The sequence below is a fragment of the Enhydra lutris genome, unplaced genomic scaffold (assembly GCF_002288905.1).
Source record: "Enhydra lutris kenyoni isolate GAN:26980312 unplaced genomic scaffold, ASM228890v2 scaffoldscaffold86, whole genome shotgun sequence".
Classification (NCBI taxonomy): Eukaryota; Metazoa; Chordata; class Mammalia; order Carnivora; family Mustelidae; genus Enhydra; species Enhydra lutris.
In genome coordinates, this window is record NW_019154170.1 from 3,479,656 (window position 1) to 3,495,891 (window position 16,236).

The 16,236-nt window shown below is 66.1% G+C and overlaps 1 protein-coding gene across 3 annotated transcripts; it reads left to right on the plus strand.

The window, feature by feature from the left end:
• Nucleotides 1–532: 532 nt before the first annotated feature.
• LOC111161781 (zinc finger and BTB domain containing 7A) lies at nucleotides 533–15,895 on the plus strand. 3 transcript variants are annotated; one of them, XM_022525728.1, is made up of 3 exons: nucleotides 533–808; nucleotides 10,450–11,732; nucleotides 15,351–15,895. In XM_022525728.1, exons 2-3 carry the CDS (start codon nucleotides 10,465–10,467, stop codon nucleotides 15,847–15,849), a joined length of 1,767 nt encoding a protein of 588 aa, XP_022381436.1. In that variant the 5' UTR covers nucleotides 533–808; nucleotides 10,450–10,464; the 3' UTR covers nucleotides 15,850–15,895. The 3 variants fall into 3 exon arrangements, with proteins under 3 accessions (XP_022381436.1, XP_022381437.1, XP_022381438.1); XM_022525729.1 differs by lacking the exon at nucleotides 533–808 and adding an exon at nucleotides 1,914–2,062; XM_022525730.1 differs by lacking the exon at nucleotides 533–808 and adding an exon at nucleotides 6,499–6,971.
• Nucleotides 15,896–16,236: the final 341 nt, after the last annotated feature.

Genomic DNA, 16,236 nt, shown 5'->3' on the forward strand with positions numbered 1-16,236 from the left:
AGGGCCGGCGCCTGGCCCAGGGTCCCCACTCCCTCGCGCCCCCACCCACCCCCAGCAGCCCGGGCCGCCGCGACCCACGCCCGCGTCGGTCCTCGCAGTGCGCACAGCCCTCCCCGCCCCCGCTGCCATCCTGCCACGCCCCGGGCGTCGGGGGCAAAGCCCGCGCCCCCCCGCGCCCGCCTCTGCGCAGAGGCTGGGGGCCTGTTTAATCTGGAGGCCCCCACCCCCCCCCCCACCCCGGGGGGGCCCGCTCCCCCCGCGCCCCGGGGAGCTCTGGGGCCAGATAAGCTGGCAAGCTGGCACGGCGCCGCGCAGCGGGGCGGAGAGGTCAGAGGAGGGGGGGCGCGCCGGGGGCGGGCTGGACCCCCCCCCAACTTGACAAAACCTAATAACAGCCCGGTCTCCCCGGCGCAGCGGGCGAAGCCCCACGGGAGGGCAGAGACGTGGCAAGAGGGGACCTGCCGAGCCTGTTCTGGCCTCCGAGGCCGGGGTGGGGGGGGCGGGCTGGGCGTGGGGGGGGGCCGGCGGCTGCGGCACCTTTAAGACAAGGGAGGACCCCTCTTGCCCTCGGAGAAACCAGGAAGGGAGTCGCGAGCATCATACGGGGCTTTGGCTGTACTGTACAGTTACTGTAGGGGCAGTGACGCCGCCGCCGCCGCCGGAGCGAGGGAGCGACGAGGGGAGAGCGCGAGAGGCGGAGAGCGAGAGACGCGGACCCCGGAGGCGAGCGGCCGAGGAGCCCAGTCCCAACTCCGGGCCCCGGCCCCTCGCGCCCCGGCCCGGCCCGGCCCCGGCCCGGCCGCGCGAGGTAAGTCAGCGCCCGGCGCGGCCCCCCGCACGGGGTGCAGGGCGGGGACGGGCCGGGGGCGCTGCGCCCACCTCTGCCCTCCCGGGAAGGGGAGATCACGGAGCCGCGGACGTTCCGCAAGTTTCAGAGGAGGGGGTGGTTGGCAGCTGCCCGGAGGCTGGAGGCACCCTGGATCCCGAGCGCGGGGAGGGGGCGCCGCCCGGGAAGGGGGATTGGGGGCGAAGTGCATGGACTTGTGCCCCAGCGCCCCCCCCCACCCGCGAGTGCATGGCTTTTCGGGGATCCCAGGCGCGCGGGGAGCGGGGGAGGGGAAGCGGGGCCGCATTGAGGGTGGGGGAAACCGGCGTGGGGAGATAGGGGGGCGCGTCGCGTGCTAAGTTTGCAGCTAGGTACTGGGGGTGCTCTCGCCCCCCGGGGGCCTATTCGGTGCTGCGTGCATACGTTGGAGTTGGCCAGGATTGAGCTCCATGGGGGATGGGGGGGAGGGGGCTGAAAAACAGGGAGGGGGGCTTTGCAAAGGAGGGGGAAGGGGTGGAGTGTCCCGGTGGGCGGGAGCGGCCGCGGGGCCTTCTGGACGTCGTAGTCTCCACGCCGCTAGCGGCTGGCAGGTGTCAGGCGGCTCGGACTACACGTCCCAGGGTGCCTCGCGCCGGCGGCCCGCCGCGGTCCGCGGGTAGGGGCGGTGCGGAGGAGGGGCGGTGAGCGGCGGGCCAGCGAACCAATGGGCGCGGGCTGGTTGCGCGGCGCGGCGCGGGGGCGGGCCGAGGCGGCCTGGGGGCGGGGCCTGAAGCCGGGCTCCCCTCGCCGGGGGCCGGTGGCGGTCCCCGGCTTCCGGCTGCGCGGCCCGCGGGCCGGCCCCCTCCCCGCCCCGGGGCCCCTCCCAGCCTGGTTGTGTAACCGTCCCCAGCCCCCCTCCCCTCGGCCCCCCGCCCCGGGGGGGGGGGGTCACCCACCCGGCGCTCCCCGGGGAGGGCGGCGGCCCGAGCGGCCGCGCGGCGCAAGCGAGCCCGGGGATGCGCGGCCTAGTGCAGGCCGGGCTCGGGCGTGGGGGAGGCGGGCGGGCGGACCCAGATCCGGGGTAATTTGCATCGCCCTCCCCCCAGCCCGGGTGGGGATTGGCCGCCGGCGGCGGGGGGTGGCGCGGGGCCAGGCTCACTGCCGCCTCCCGGCCCCTCGGAGGGAGCCAGCCCAGCCGCAGCCGCCGCCACCGCCGCCGCCGGGGCCGGGCCCCCTCGCCGCTGCCCCGGGAAGGAGGTAGGAGCCCCCCGCGCGGGCGGCGCGGCGGGGGCCCGCGGGCCGGGGCGGGGGCCGCGCGCTGCGGCCGGGGCGGGGGAGGGGGCCGCTTCCTGCCCCCGCCCCGGCCTGACTCAGCCTTGGGTGGGGGGACCGGCTTGGCCCCTTGCCCCGCCCGCGCGCGGCCGCGCGGCTCCGGCCCCCGAGGAGGGGGCGGAGAGCACCCCTGGTCCCCCGCCCGCGCCCCCAAAGCGCGTGACCCCGTCTCCTCTGGCCCGGACCCCCCTCCTTCCCCTTGACGCCACCACCACGTGCGAACGCTGAGCCCCGGCAGAGGAGGGGGTGAGCTGGTGGGATCCGGCCCCCTCCCTCGCTCTTCCTCCCTCCCTGGCTTGGGAACCAGCTCCCTCCCCCGGCCCCAGGCCTGGGAACCAGGCAGGGGCCTGAGCTGAGCGCTGGGGACGGTGCACCCCCAGGCACAGGCCTTTGCGGGTTCTGGGAGGCACTGCCCGCGCTGGCTGGCTGCGGGGGAGCCCGGTGGACCGCAGCAAGAGACTGCTGTCCAACCAGGCCGGGGCACCTAGTGGGCGCCCAGGAAATGTTTGGGAAATGCAGCCCGCAGTGGAGTGAGCGGCAGGGGGAGGTCGACAACTAGCCTCTCTCTCTCTCTCTCTCTCCCCCTAGCCAGGCGACGGAAGTGAGAGAGGTGTTGGTGCCCCTTCCCTGGCTGTGCCCACCTGGTTCACCCATGGGTGGCAGGCTTGGTTTACTCCCCCCTCCTCACTGCCAGCTGCCTCCGGGAGCAGGGCTGGCTGGAGAGGGCATCCGGGATTCCATGTCAGCCCCCCCCACCCCACAACAGGGCCAGGGCGTAACCCTGAGTGTGCCGCTCCCTCACTGCGGGGGCCCTCCGCACGACCCGCCGATCACTTCCTATTGGCAGAGCTGGTCTTGGGAGAGGTCCGGGGAGTCCAGGCTGGGCCCTCCTGCTGCCGGCGGAGGGCTCCAGGCAGGGGGCATTTCCCCTGGGGCCACCCCCCAGTGGGGCCCCTGGAGCACACCGGGCCTGGCACTTGTCGGCTGGGCTCGGGGCTCTGTTTACTGCCAGCCATCGCTGTGGCGACGGGAGCCTAGGGGAGAAGGGGGGGCAGGAGCCGGTGACTGGGAGAGCGAAGCCCTGGGATCCGCATGCCTAATGAAGGAAAGAGGAGCCAACGGGGACACTGAAATTTTAATTCGTGGGTCACTTTGGGGGGGTATTTATTATTTAGCTCTGATTGGCTGCGTGGTGGCCAGTCAGCACCCTGGCCCGGGCCGGGAGCCACGAAACTCTCCACGCTCGCGGGCCCCGGGAGAAGCAGTGTTAGGGCTGCGGTGGGGAGCTGGTGTGCCCTTTTCTCCGTGTGGGATACTGAGGCCCGCAGAGCTCAGCTTCCGTCCAGCAGGGCAGGCTCCCGAGGCAGTAGCAAGCACCTGTGTTTGCTTTTTTCCTTGCTTTCTCTTCCTCGGGGCCCTCTGACCCACGGCTGCTTCAGGCTGGTGGCAACTCCCCCCCCCCCCCCCCCCCCCGCCACCCGCCTGGCCGCCATTGCCTTAGGAGGAAACCAAGGCAGGGAGAGGACCCTGGCGAGGGGGGCTTACAGCAGCCTTGGGAGCCTGTGGGAGCCTGTGTCGTGGTCAGGGGGGTGGGGACCAGGGCTCAGGGGCAAGCAGAGAGCAGCCCAAGGTCACCTCGCTGGAGCAGGGTCTGTCCACTGTGGTCCTGCCTCCCAGCTCAGGATGAGGCCCAATCTTCCTTCCTCTCAGTGGAGGGGCGCCCACACCCCTGTCTTCCAGAGGGCCTGGGAGTTGAGAGCAGGCGTCTGGAGGCCAAATGGAGCTTTCTTGGGACTCTCGAACCCCTTTGCACAAAGAGGACAGTGAGACTCAGAGAGGGCCAGCGAGGTGCCCAAGGTCACACAGCACAAACCCCTGACCTCTCACCTCCCAGTCTTTTCTTGCCGGCCCTTTTACGACTTGCTGAGGCCTTTCCCACCTCCTTGGAGCCACAGTCCCGCACCTTGGCACCTTGGCCCCTGAAGACGGGCAGGGCTCTGGGTTTTATGACCCATTATACCCAAGATGACTGAGGTCACCTCGAAAAAGCCGAGTCTTGGGGCCGGCTGCTCTGCAGCAGAGCTGGCCCAGATCTGCGGGGGTTTCGAATGACGTCCTACGGGCCTTTCTGTGACGTCGGACAAGCCCCTCAGCCTTTCGGAGTCTGGATGTCCCCCCTGCCTTGTAAAGTGGTGTTACAGGGTATTCTGCGGTTGGTGGCTGCAGGTCTACCTGTGTTCTCGCTCCTTCCCTCCCCCGTTGAGGGAGCCCCTAGGTCAGTTCAGGGCACCACCTGGATTCTGCTGGAGTGTGTCGCCAGCCCAGCTCTTTGAGACGTGTGGCAGCCCCCACCTGTCTCCTTGTGCTCCAGGCACCTGATGGGCCATAAACCACCCTGCCACAGCCCTGGGCGGTGGGGACCAGAGGAACAGGCTTGGGTGGGGGCCAGGGTGGCCCAGTCCCAGCCTACCCCTTGCCTCACCCAAGGTCTACCTGGGGAGGTCATTACCCCTCTGTCCACCTCAGTCTTGCCGTCAGCCCGAGTCTCTGGGCCTGAGGGTTTGGTCAGTGATTCCCAGGGAGCGTCAAGGCCTGGGAGAACCCCTCCTGCATCCTTCTCCTGAGGACCAGGGCTCCGGACTCCAGGCCTGCCCCAGGCTCCCCGTGTGACCTCCGGCAAACCTGTCCCTCTCCTGGGCTATCACAAGGCAGTGCTGAGGGGGCGTGAGAATAAGCTGTCCTCGGCCCCAAGGCCCCCAGGGGAGGGGGATTTAGTCCCTTGCTGGTGCCCCGGGGGCAGTGTGGAGGGGGGGGCGGAAGGAGCCCTGGCAGGACCAGTTAGACAGTGCAGAGCTCAAAGTCAGCTCTGTCCTGTGACCCTGGGCAAGTCCCTTCCCCTCTCTTGAGCCTCAGTTTCCTGACCTGTAAAGTGGGGCAGTGATTACAGACCCTGTGATGCTTGATTTCGAGATGATTGAGATCAGGCCCCCCACCCCCGCCCCCAAAGCTGTGGAGGAGCAGCTCCTGCCCTTGGGGCCGGAGGCCCGAGTCTGGAGTACCAAAGCGGGAAAGATACCCGCGGAGAATCCGGCGCTTGTGAGGAGCGTGGCCAAAGGACCGGCCCCTCCATCTGTCCCCCCAGCAGGCTGTGAACGGCCACTCAGTGGAAGTGTCCCCACCCACGCCTTTCTGGTTTAACTGGAAAACAAGGCCTGGTCCCACCTCCCATCAGGATGTGTTTGATGGGAGGGAACTTGGCGGCTTTGTGGGCACGGGACACTAGGGCCCCCCAATAGGCTCTGATAGGCCAAGCTCCCTTTTGGGGCTTGGAGGCGGAGCCCTCCGCCTGCCCAGTCTGGGGGCGGGGGTGGGGCTGGTGCAAGCACCTCCTGGTAACAAGCAGGCCTCCGGGGAGGGAGGAAGAGGCTGGAGGTACAGAGGAGTCTGGCTCCTAGAGGCTCCCCAGGCCTCTTCCCGGCCTTTTGTACAAGCAGGTGCAGCCTGAGCAGGGGTGGGGTAGGCAGGGATGGGATTTTGTGAGGCTTGGCTTTACTTACCCTAGGTGATGGGAAGCTCGTTCCTTCTAACACCATGAATGGCCTCTCTCTTCCTGGGGCTTCCTTTTGGAACCCGGTACTGTGTCAGGACTGTCACTTCCTGACCTGTGACGGCACTCAGGAGCGTGGGAACAGGGTGAGCCTCAGCCCCACCCATGAGTTGGGGGTCAGATGGGATCCCCATGACCTTCTCGTCACCCTTCCCCCCCACACACTTCCCACTGGGCCCGCAGCCTTCCTGCCTCTGGCCCTTTAAGACCTGGGCAGGAAGCCCCTCCCCATTTAGGGCAATAATGGACACATAAAATGGCCGAGGGCCTGTTTGCTGGTGTCTGGCCTGGAGGGAGGCCTATGAGGACAGGCAGGCTAGGAGCCTGGCAGCCATGCCAGGCCCTTGGTGCCCCCCACTCCCTAATCGGGACGCTGCATTCCTGTCCCATTAAACCCCAGGCCGGGGACCGGGCCAGGCAGGGATTGGCACCAGGTCAGGGCGGGGTTACCCATTGGGACCAACCTTGCAACACAGGCCGCTGGCCTGGGAGGGGGCGGGGGTGGCTGGGTGTGGGCCTGGCAGCCACACCTGGGCACCAGACTTGCTGTGTGACCTTGGGCGGGCCACCCACCCTCTCTGGGCCTGGGCCTGGTTTTCCCCTCCAGGTGACAGCTCCTCTCCCCTGGCTTCCTCCTGGGCCCGCCCCCACACACTCCCGTGTCGCACAGTAGGTGGGGAGGGGCTTAATTCCTGCAGTAACGTTCAGAGATTAAGTTCCAAGCCCCCCCCCCCCGTGCACAGGAGAGGGTCAACAAACAGCCCCATTGGGCCTCTGGGGACTGGTGCTGGCACACAGTAGGTCCTCAGGCAGAATTTGCCGAGTGGGTGAGAGTGGGACCCTGGGCCTAGAGCAGCTGCAGTCCCCTTGCCGCTGTCGTGACCTCTGAGGAGACCGGGGCACAGAGACCCTGCGTTTTGCCCAGAGTCCTACTGCTTGGAAGTGGAAGAGCCAGGGTGGGCCCAGCTGCTCTGTGTGGCACATAGTAGGTGTTAGAGTTCCCTTTGGTTTCCTGTCATTCTCTTCTGCGGGTGAGGGGTGGAGAGGCCTTGACCCCTCACTAAGCTGTCCCCAGCACCCCCCCCACAGGAATCCTCCAGGAAGACGTCACATGGCCATTAACCTGCCCACCCTGGGCAGTCCGCCCCCTCTCCTTCCTGAGGGGTGGGGGAGAAGGAGGAGGTCCGCCCCAGCCCTCACTTTGCACCCTTGACCTTGGGAAGCCTGGTAGGTGCAGCCTCCTCTCCCTGTCCCTCTCCCAGGTGCCCACCTCTGGGCCTGGGCCTCTGCTGTCCCCCATGCTTGGGACGCCCTTCCCACAGTCCTGGGGTCCTTCCTGGTGGCACCTGCCCCTCCTGGGACCAGGGGAATGAACCTCTGACCTCACCCTGGGGCCCTAGCCGTTGCGTGGCAGCGGCTCGGGTCTGCTAGTCTGAGTCCCAGCCCAGCCGCTGGTCTGCTGTGTCGCCTTGCCCGGGTCTCCTCACTGCTCTGAGCCTCTCTTCGTCTGTAAAGCCCAGGGTTACTGCGGGAAGGATGAAGTCAAGGTGCCTGGTTAGTGCCTGAATTAGTTCCTGAAATGCCCAGGGCACAGAGGAGGCCCCAGAAGGGCCGAAACAGGCCCGGGTTCTGCCGCCCTGGAAGAAGTGCGGCAAGTGACCCTGGGTTAGATGGGAGGTGGGACTGGGGAGCCTGGTGGCAAGGTGGGCGGGGCTGGGTGTGGGCTTTCTCCGGCGCCTGCCTCTGTGGTCTTCGGTTCATCCGGTTTGCTGCGCCCCTACTGTGTGCCCGCGGCGGTGGCGGGAGGGGGGTGGGCGGGGAGCATAGAGAGAAGGGGTGCCCCACCTCTAGCCCGGGAGGAGCCTGCTGAGGCCTGCCCCTCTGCCGCCGAGTCAGCACCCAGCGCCCCGGAAATCCCACAGAGGCGAGCGCGGGGGCGGAGCTCTGATGAAAGATGGGCCTGGTGGGTGTGGGCCTGAGCTCAGGGGACCCCCCCCAACCTCCCTGCCTGGCCGGCATGGGGGTGGGGCTTCCCGGAGGAGAGGAGTTTCATTGGATTGTCATTGCCAAGGAAACCGCCTGGTGTGGGGGCACCTACTAGGCGTCAGGTGTGAGCCGGGCCTGTTGGAGTGCAGGAAGCCGTGAGGCTCTCCCGGGAGAAGACGCAGGGCTCAGTGGGTGTGGAGCAGACGCGGCTCTTTGCTGCCAGGAGCCCACCTGACCCAGTGAGGGCCTCAGCTGCCTCCCCTCTCCTGGCTTACACCGTCTTCTAACTCTTTCTTAGAGGGAGGGCCCCAGGAGGCCTGGGTGGGGGCCATGGCCCAGGGTGTGGCGGGCAGGTGGCCTGTGTTCCTGGAGAGAGGGTGTGGGCCAGGTGTCTGCAAAGCCAGTTTAGTTTCCAGGGTGAGGGACGAGGTGACGGCTTGTTGGGCTGGTGGCGGGAGCAGGGACGTGGGAGGCCAGACCCAGAGGGTTAGGGTCGCCAGGCGCCCCAGGCTAGGGGTACAGGTGTGTCTGGGCTCTTGTGTTCTCCTGTCAGTGGGAGTCATGCTGCTCTCACGGGGCAGGGGAGGGTTCTTTGGCCTGTATCCATCCTCCCAGGCCAGGCCCTCTGGAGGACCTCTTATGGTTACGTGGGCAAAGAGATGCTCTCGGACCCAGCGCAGACCCCAGGACTTGGCCTGGTGCCCCACACCAGTTCCGAGGCCCAGGCTTGCTCCTTCTCAGCCGGGTGATTTCCAGCAAATGAGAACCTGGGCCTCCTCACCCTTGAAGTAGGGCTGTGTGGGCCCCCTTGCCCTGCGGGCTCAGTGCCCGTGGGAAGGTGGGGGCGGAGTGGCCGGGGAAGGGGGGCCGGTGAATCATCCGAACCATCTCAGGGCCCGACCTCGAGGCCCCCAGAGACACCTCAGGGTCCGAGGGGACGCTGGGGCACCACGGTGGGGGGGACAGATCAGCCAGGGTGGCCATCTTGAGGCGGATCAGAAGGGGGTGAGGACGGCCAAGGCCAGTCTGATCCGGAGCCCATCTGCCTGCTTGCTCCCGGGGGCCTGGGGCCAGACAGCAGATGGTGGCAGGGGGTGGAAGCCACCATGGGGGCTCCTCCGAGGCTTCCCGGGGCTGAGCCTCTCAGAAGGGGTCAGCCCCCCATCTTCCTGCTCCCAGCAGCCACTTGTCAGCCTCCCCCCCCCTGCCAACGGGCTGGCGGAACTGAGGGGGGAACCAAGCAGCTGGTGCGGTCAGCAGGAAAGAGGGCGGGCCGCAGAGAGAGGCATCCTGGGAAGTGTAGTTTGTGCCTGTGTGGCCACACAAAGGCCTCTGTGTCGGCCCCAAGGCCTGGACCCCGTCCCCAGGGCGGCCCAGGCTTGGGACCATTCCACCGCAGCCTTGGGGCCGGCCCCACCGACCCTGGGCTCCGTGGCCCGCCAGGCTGGCCCCTCGAGGAGGGAGAGATCTGGGTTCGAGCCGCGCTGGGCTGCTTGGAGCTGGGGGCTGGCGCTCCGGAGGTCCTGAGGAGGCTGAGGAAGGCACAGCTGCGTCCTTCTCCTGGGAGACGTCTGGGGGGCTCTGTCCCGGGAGCCGACTGGCCAGAGGACTGTGGGTTGTGTTGGGTGGCTCAGGGCAGCTGGGGGCTCCCCAGAGAGGGCGGAGGGCTGAGGACAGGAGCCAGAGGGTTGCACAAGCGCCCGAGTGGTTGGATGAGTCACAGCCCAGGGGAAGGCGGAAAAAAGGAGTGGGGAAGAGGGGCAGGACGGACTGAGTGCCGCCCCCGCCGTGGCCAGCTCTTCCAGAGCCCTCTGTCCATTTAACGGATGGGGAGACTGAGTCCCAGGCCGAACAGCAGTGGCCAGGGTGGCCAAGAGTTTGGGGGGGCTGGGTGGGCCTGATGTGGACAGGAAGCCCCCAGCCCCCTGCTCCGCCTCTGCGGGGTTCATCCGTGGCAGGCAGGGGGAAGTGTCCCAGGGCCAGACTGCTCCATGGGGGCTCCCCGGGCCACCGGGGTTTGTTGTGACGTCCCTGGCTCTGCGCCCCCGGGGCACGCCTACAGCCTGGTGACCCCAGCCTGGTCTCTGGGTCTCAGCCTCTTCTTTCCCTGACTCAGAGCCCCCCAAGTGAACTGGGCCTCACTGGGAGGTGGGAGGGAGGGTCCGGGAGGCCAAGAGGCCAGGCAGACATGGACCCTCGGGTCATGCACCCTAGGTTTGAGCTGGGGTGCAGCTGTGGGGCCGTGGGCACTGGTCTCCTCCCCGAGGCCTGGTTTCTTACATCCCTGGCAGAGATGGTGCTGCCCCGGGGGGATGGCTAGGGGCTCGAGTGTGCTGGCACCTGGTGGGTGGCTTCTTGTGTCACTGCCTCCTAGAGAGGCTGGGGGCAGGGGCAGAAGCCAGTGCTCAGCTTCATGGGGAAGCAAGTCCCGGGAGGCATTTGTTGGGCACCTACTGTGTGCTCTCGTCCCACCGCAGATCACCTCTTGGATGGGTCGTCTGGTGGGCCCTCTAGTGGAGGACAGGGCACCAGGGTCCGCCCCCTGAATCATCCAGTGTGGGTTTTGCCGATGTCATCTCACCTTGATGGTGCTGAACCGCAACCCCCCCACCCCTCCCCCGCCTTGGGCAACTGAGGCTGGGGGGCAGGGCGGGCTGCTCCTTTCCCAGGGTCCCCAGCTGGCACCCTCACGAGCACCCCTCCCTCCCTGGCGCTGTAGGTCTCGGCGCGGAAGATGGCCGGCGGCGTGGACGGCCCCATCGGGATCCCGTTCCCTGACCACAGCAGCGACATCCTGAGTGGGCTCAACGAGCAGCGGACGCAGGGCCTGCTGTGCGACGTGGTGATCCTGGTGGAGGGCCGGGAGTTCCCCACGCACCGCTCGGTGCTGGCGGCCTGCAGCCAGTACTTCAAGAAGCTGTTCACGTCGGGCGCCGTGGTGGACCAGCAGAACGTGTACGAGATCGACTTCGTCAGCGCCGAGGCGCTCACGGCCCTCATGGACTTCGCCTACACGGCCACGCTCACCGTCAGCACGGCCAACGTGGGCGACATCCTCAGTGCCGCCCGCCTGCTCGAGATCCCCGCCGTGAGCCACGTCTGCGCTGACCTCCTCGACCGGCAGATCCTGGCGGCCGACGCAGGCGCCGACACCGGGCAGCTTGACCTCGTCGATCAGACCGACCAGCGGAACCTGCTCCGGGCCAAGGAGTACCTCGAGTTCTTCCAGAGCAACCCCATGAACAGCCTGCCCCCCTCCGCCGCCGCCGCCGCCGCCGCCTTCCCCTGGTCTGCCTTCGGCGCGTCCGATGACGACCTGGATGCCACCAAGGAGGCCGTGGCCGCGGCCGTGGCCGCCGTGGCCGCTGGCGACTGCAACGGCTTGGACTTCTACGGGCCGGGACCGCCGGGCGATCGGCCCTCAGCCGGGGACGGGGATGAGGGCGACAGCAACCCAGGTCTGTGGCCCGAGCGGGACGAGGATGCCCCCACCGGGGGTCTCTTCCCACCCCCCGTGGCCCCGCCGGCCACCACCACGCAGAACGGCCACTACGGCCGGGGTGGGGAGGAGGAGGCGGCCTCGCTGTCGGAGGCAGCCCCCGAGCCGGGCGACTCTCCGGGCTTCCTGTCAGGTGCGGCCGAGGATGGGGACGGGGACGGGCCCGAAGCGGATGGGCTGGCGGCCAGCACGCTGCTGCAGCAGATGATGTCATCGGTGGGCCGGGCGGGGGCGGCGGCGGCGGGGGACAGTGACGACGAGTCGCGGGCGGACGACAAGGGCGTCGTGGACTACTACCTGAAGTACTTCAGTGGCGCCCACGACGGGGATGTTTACCCGGCTTGGTCGCAGAAGGTGGAAAAGAAGATCCGGGCCAAGGCCTTCCAGAAGTGCCCCATCTGCGAGAAGGTCATCCAGGGCGCGGGCAAGCTGCCGCGGCACATCCGGACCCACACCGGGGAGAAGCCCTACGAGTGCAACATCTGCAAGGTCCGCTTCACCAGGTGAGCCAGCCGTGGGGGCGTGGCCGGGGGCGGGGTTGCTGTGGGGGCGTGGCCAGGGGGTGTTGCGAGGGCCCTTTGCCTCGACTGCAGGCACGTGTAGAGCCCTCCCCGACGTGTGGACCCAGCCACGCACACGCACGCACGCACGCATGCACACAGCGCGGGCGCACGCAGGGGTGGCGCGGTCCTGCCTGGAAGGGCACTACTTCCGCTTTTGGGCACCTGTCTCCCCTACGGCCCTCGGGGAACAGCCTTCGGGTGCAGGGGGAGCTTGGGTGCTCACCACGGGGAGTGTGCGGGCGCTGGGGCTGAACCACAGGAGGCTCAAGGGGAAGGCACAGGGAGTCGCTCTTCTTCTTTCCCAGGGGTGGTTCTTCTCCGCTGTGCTGGAGGCGGATGTTTGCCTTGGGAGGGGGTGGCTGCCCCATAGGGCATGGGGAGCCGTGTTATCTCCTAGAGTCTCCTGGGAGTCCTGGGGGCCTCACTGTCCTTGGCCAACATTTATGGCACACCTGCCGGTTGCTGGGCTCGGTCCTAGGCGTTGGGGACCCAGGAGTGCAGAGAAACGCTAGAGGCCCTGTGTGGGCGAGGGGGCGCATCTGAGACGAAACCACAGAATTGGTAACGTGAGTTGGCAGAGCTACAGAGAACAGAGTGGGGGGCGGCAGCTGTTTTAAACAGAGCCAATATCCCAAGGAGGCAAGGGAAGGGAACATGAACAGCCAGTGCAAAGGTCCTCAGGCCAGTGGGCTTGGGGGTTGCAGCTACCTGTGGAGGGAAATGGGCCTACGAGCCACTGGGCTTGGTCCCCAGGCAGGGGGAGTCCAAGGCCAGGCTAGGGGAATTTGTGATTGGATCTTAAGAGTCCAGAGCTGGCTGGTTGGTCCTTGTGGACCAGCCTAGTGGGGGTGGGGGGCTGGCGTGCAGGGGCCTGGCGAGGCTGGGTGACTCAGCATCACCCCCTACCCCCACCCGCCCTGGGGTTCCCCCAGCCACGCCCACCCAGGTTAAAGAAAGAGGCCATTGTCCCAGCTTCCCGGCCCTGCCCCATGGGGACAGGACAGAGGGGCTGACCCCTGGCCCCCTCCCCAGCAGGCCAGGAGAAGAGGGTGTGGCCCGGACTGCAGGGCCCGGCATCCCCGGCGAGGGGCCAAGGGTGCTAGGTGGGAGGGAGGCAGTCTAGTTGGTGGCCCAGCTCCCACCCCTTTGGTGAGCTTGGGGTGCTCAGAGTCTTGGGGCCTCCCTCTTTCTCCAGACAAGAGTCCTAAGGCGTCTATGGGCCCTGCCCTCAGGGGTCTCTGGGCCCAGGAGCAGCCTGATAGACGCCCAGCAAGCCAGGGTCTGGAGAAGTGACCAGGCTGAGCAGAGGCCTGGAGCACCCCCGCCCCACTCCCCTAGCTCCCCTGACCACAGGCCTGACACAGTTTCATTCTGACCTGCTGTGCTTGTGGTTACCCCACCCTGACTCGGGCTGATCCTGTTTGTCGTTCAGGGAAGCTGAGGCAGGGAGAAGGTTCCTGGCTGTGCCTCTAACCCCATGTGCCCACCTGGCTCCTCTTTGCCCCCAACCCAGGGCCCCAGCCCCCACGCCTTCCTCCAGGCCAGGGAGCCCAGGGGCCCCTCTGAGTCACACTAGAGAGTTGAGTAAGCGGGGCCTGTGGCGGCCGGGGCTATAATTACCCGGACCAGGGCCGGGGGTGACGAAACAGGCTGCTTCCACCCCCACCCCACCACTGTGCGGCCCCTGACCTGCTGTGCAACTTGGGGCAGGCCGCTTTCCCTCTCTGGGCCTCACGTGGGGAAATCTCTGTGCACTGCTTGTATAGTCCGAGGGGCTGCTGTCCCGTCTGGACCTGGCCCCATGCTAGGATCCAGACAAGGCAGCTGGAGGACTATGTTAGCAGACTTTGGGCGGGGTGAGAGGAAGGGAACTTGGCGGCTGCATCCCCTCACTGCTGACAGACCCGGTCAGCCCAGAGAACGATGAGTTCAATGTGGTCTGAGTTCCATTGATGCATCTAGAAGTAATAAAGCTGGAGAATAGGCAGGAGTGTGGTTGCAGAGGGCCAGGCCTTGACCCTCAGAGCAGTAAAGAGTCAAGAAAGGGTTAGATGAAGTAAGGACACCCGCTCTGTGGGTGATTCCAGAGGGAGGGACCTGGGGCTAGAGGAACCTCAGGGAGACCAACTCTCTGACTGAGGGTTGGGAAAGCCTTCCTGGAGGAGGAGGGCATTTGAGATGGGGCTTTGAAGGATGAATAGGAGTTTGTCACTCCTGGCTCTGACCAGGCTGGCCACATGTGAAAAGTGAGAGACCCAGTGTATCTCAGACGTTGCTGGCCAGGGCTCCCGAGACCCAGGTCTCTGCCCCTGCCGAATGGGTCCAAGCAGGAGCCCTGTCCTGTGACTGCAGACCAACACAGTGCGGGAAAGCATCATGTGAGTCACTGCTGTGATTTTACATTTTCTGATAGCCACATTTTAAAAAAGTTAAAGGAACGGGTGAAAGTAATTTGAATCATACTTTGTATCCTTTTTTTAAATACATCTAACATGTAACCAGTGTGCCAAATCATAAATGAGTTTTTTTTTACATTACTTTAACCAGATAAAGTCTTCAGAATCTGGGATGCATTTTGCACTTCTAGCACCTCTCAGTTCGGACAGGACATGTTTTCAAGGGCTCAGGGGTCACGTGCGAGCAGTGGCTGCTGGGGGACAGAGCCGCAGCTGGCCTGAAGTTGCTTAAGGCTGACACGCTGACCAGCTTTGGGGGCCGAAAGGCCCCAGGTTGAGCTAGGTCCATGCTGTTCCCTGTGGGGCAAGATGGGCAGGCAGAGATCCTGGAATCACCCCGATCCTGCTGTCTTGGGACTCATGGTCCAGTTAGGCAGACAGATGAGGAACAAGGAAACTGGCATGAGAGTCAGATGGTGGTGGTATGAGGGACATGGGGTGGGGTCGGCTGTAGGGGATGGAGGGGCCTCTTTGAGGAAGTGACATTTGAGCTGGAATTTAGATGTCAAGATCTGGGAAGAAAGTGCTCCAGGCATCAGGAAGAGCACATGCAAAGGTCCTGAGGTAGGCACGTGCTTAGCGTGTTGCTGTGACAGCCAGGAAGCCAGGGTGGCCGGAGCCAGCCAAGAGAAGCAGAGGTGCTGGGAGAGTTGATGGGGCCTAGGGGCCGTGGGGTGGAGACTCACGGCCCGGGGATGCAGGACTGCCGGTGTTAAAAACCAGGACAGCTGGCCCCCCGATCTGTTACCAAACACCCCGGCATTCTGCCTTGTGCCCTGCAGTATATTTCAGACCCTGGAATAGGGCCTGGTGCTCAGCAGGCACTCCATAAAAGTTCTGGGGGGAAGCCCCTTATATTCCTCCTGTGGCTGAGAAAAGGGGTTCAGAGAGGTTCAGCCATTGTCATGAGGCCACATAGCGAGTGGGGTCCGAGGCCCGTTTCCATTCCTCTGGGCCCTCGGCTCCCTCCTCGCCCCAGAACGCCCAGCACTGCCCCTGCTCCAGCGCCGATGTCTCACGTCCCCAGCCAGGCCAGCGGGTGGGGGGCGGGCGGCAGGGGTGCCCCTAGGCGGTGCCCACTGACCCGTCGCCCCGTCCACAGGCAGGACAAGCTCAAGGTGCACATGAGGAAGCACACGGGCGAGAAGCCGTACCTGTGCCAGCAGTGCGGGGCGGCCTTTGCCCATAACTACGACCTGAAGAACCACATGCGCGTGCACACGGGCCTGCGTCCCTACCAGTGTGACAGCTGCTGCAAGACCTTCGTCCGCTCCGACCACCTGCACAGACACCTCAAGAAGGACGGCTGCAACGGCGTCCCCTCGCGCCGCGGCCGCAAGCCCCGCGTCCGGGGTGGGGGGCTCGGGGGGCCCGACCCCTCCCCGGGGGCCGCCGCCCCGCCTGGCGCCCCGGCCCCGCCCGGCTCCCCTGATGCCCGGCGCAACGGCCAGGAGAAGCACTTTAAGGACGAGGAGGAGGACGAGGAGGCGGCCAGCCCCGAGGGCCTGAGCAGGTTGAATGTAGCGGGTGCCGGCGCAGGGGGAGGCGACGGGGGCACCGGGCCCACCGCCGACGGCAGCTTTGCGGCCGGACTTGCCTGAAAACCAAAAAGAGAAAACAAAAACCCGAGAGAGAGAGAGAGAGAGAGACAGAGAGAGAGAGAGAGAGAGAGAGAAAGAGAAAATCACCCACCACCCCCCTAAAAAACACAAAAAAAGAAAATCTATCTATATACAGATATCTATATCTATATATATATATACAGATATATATATATGAAACGTCACAGAATCTAGGGTAGTGCTTTTCTCAGATTTTTCTTCTTCATGATGTTCTCTCCCTCCACGGGGACCCTCGCCCCCGCTCCGGCTCCCCATCCCCCCACCCCGTCGATGGGTTTCGGGGCTCACTTTGGGGTTTTTGTGGGACACAGATGCGGAGGCCCCCGGACGTCCCCCAGCACGGAGTCTGGGGTCCCATCTGAGGCC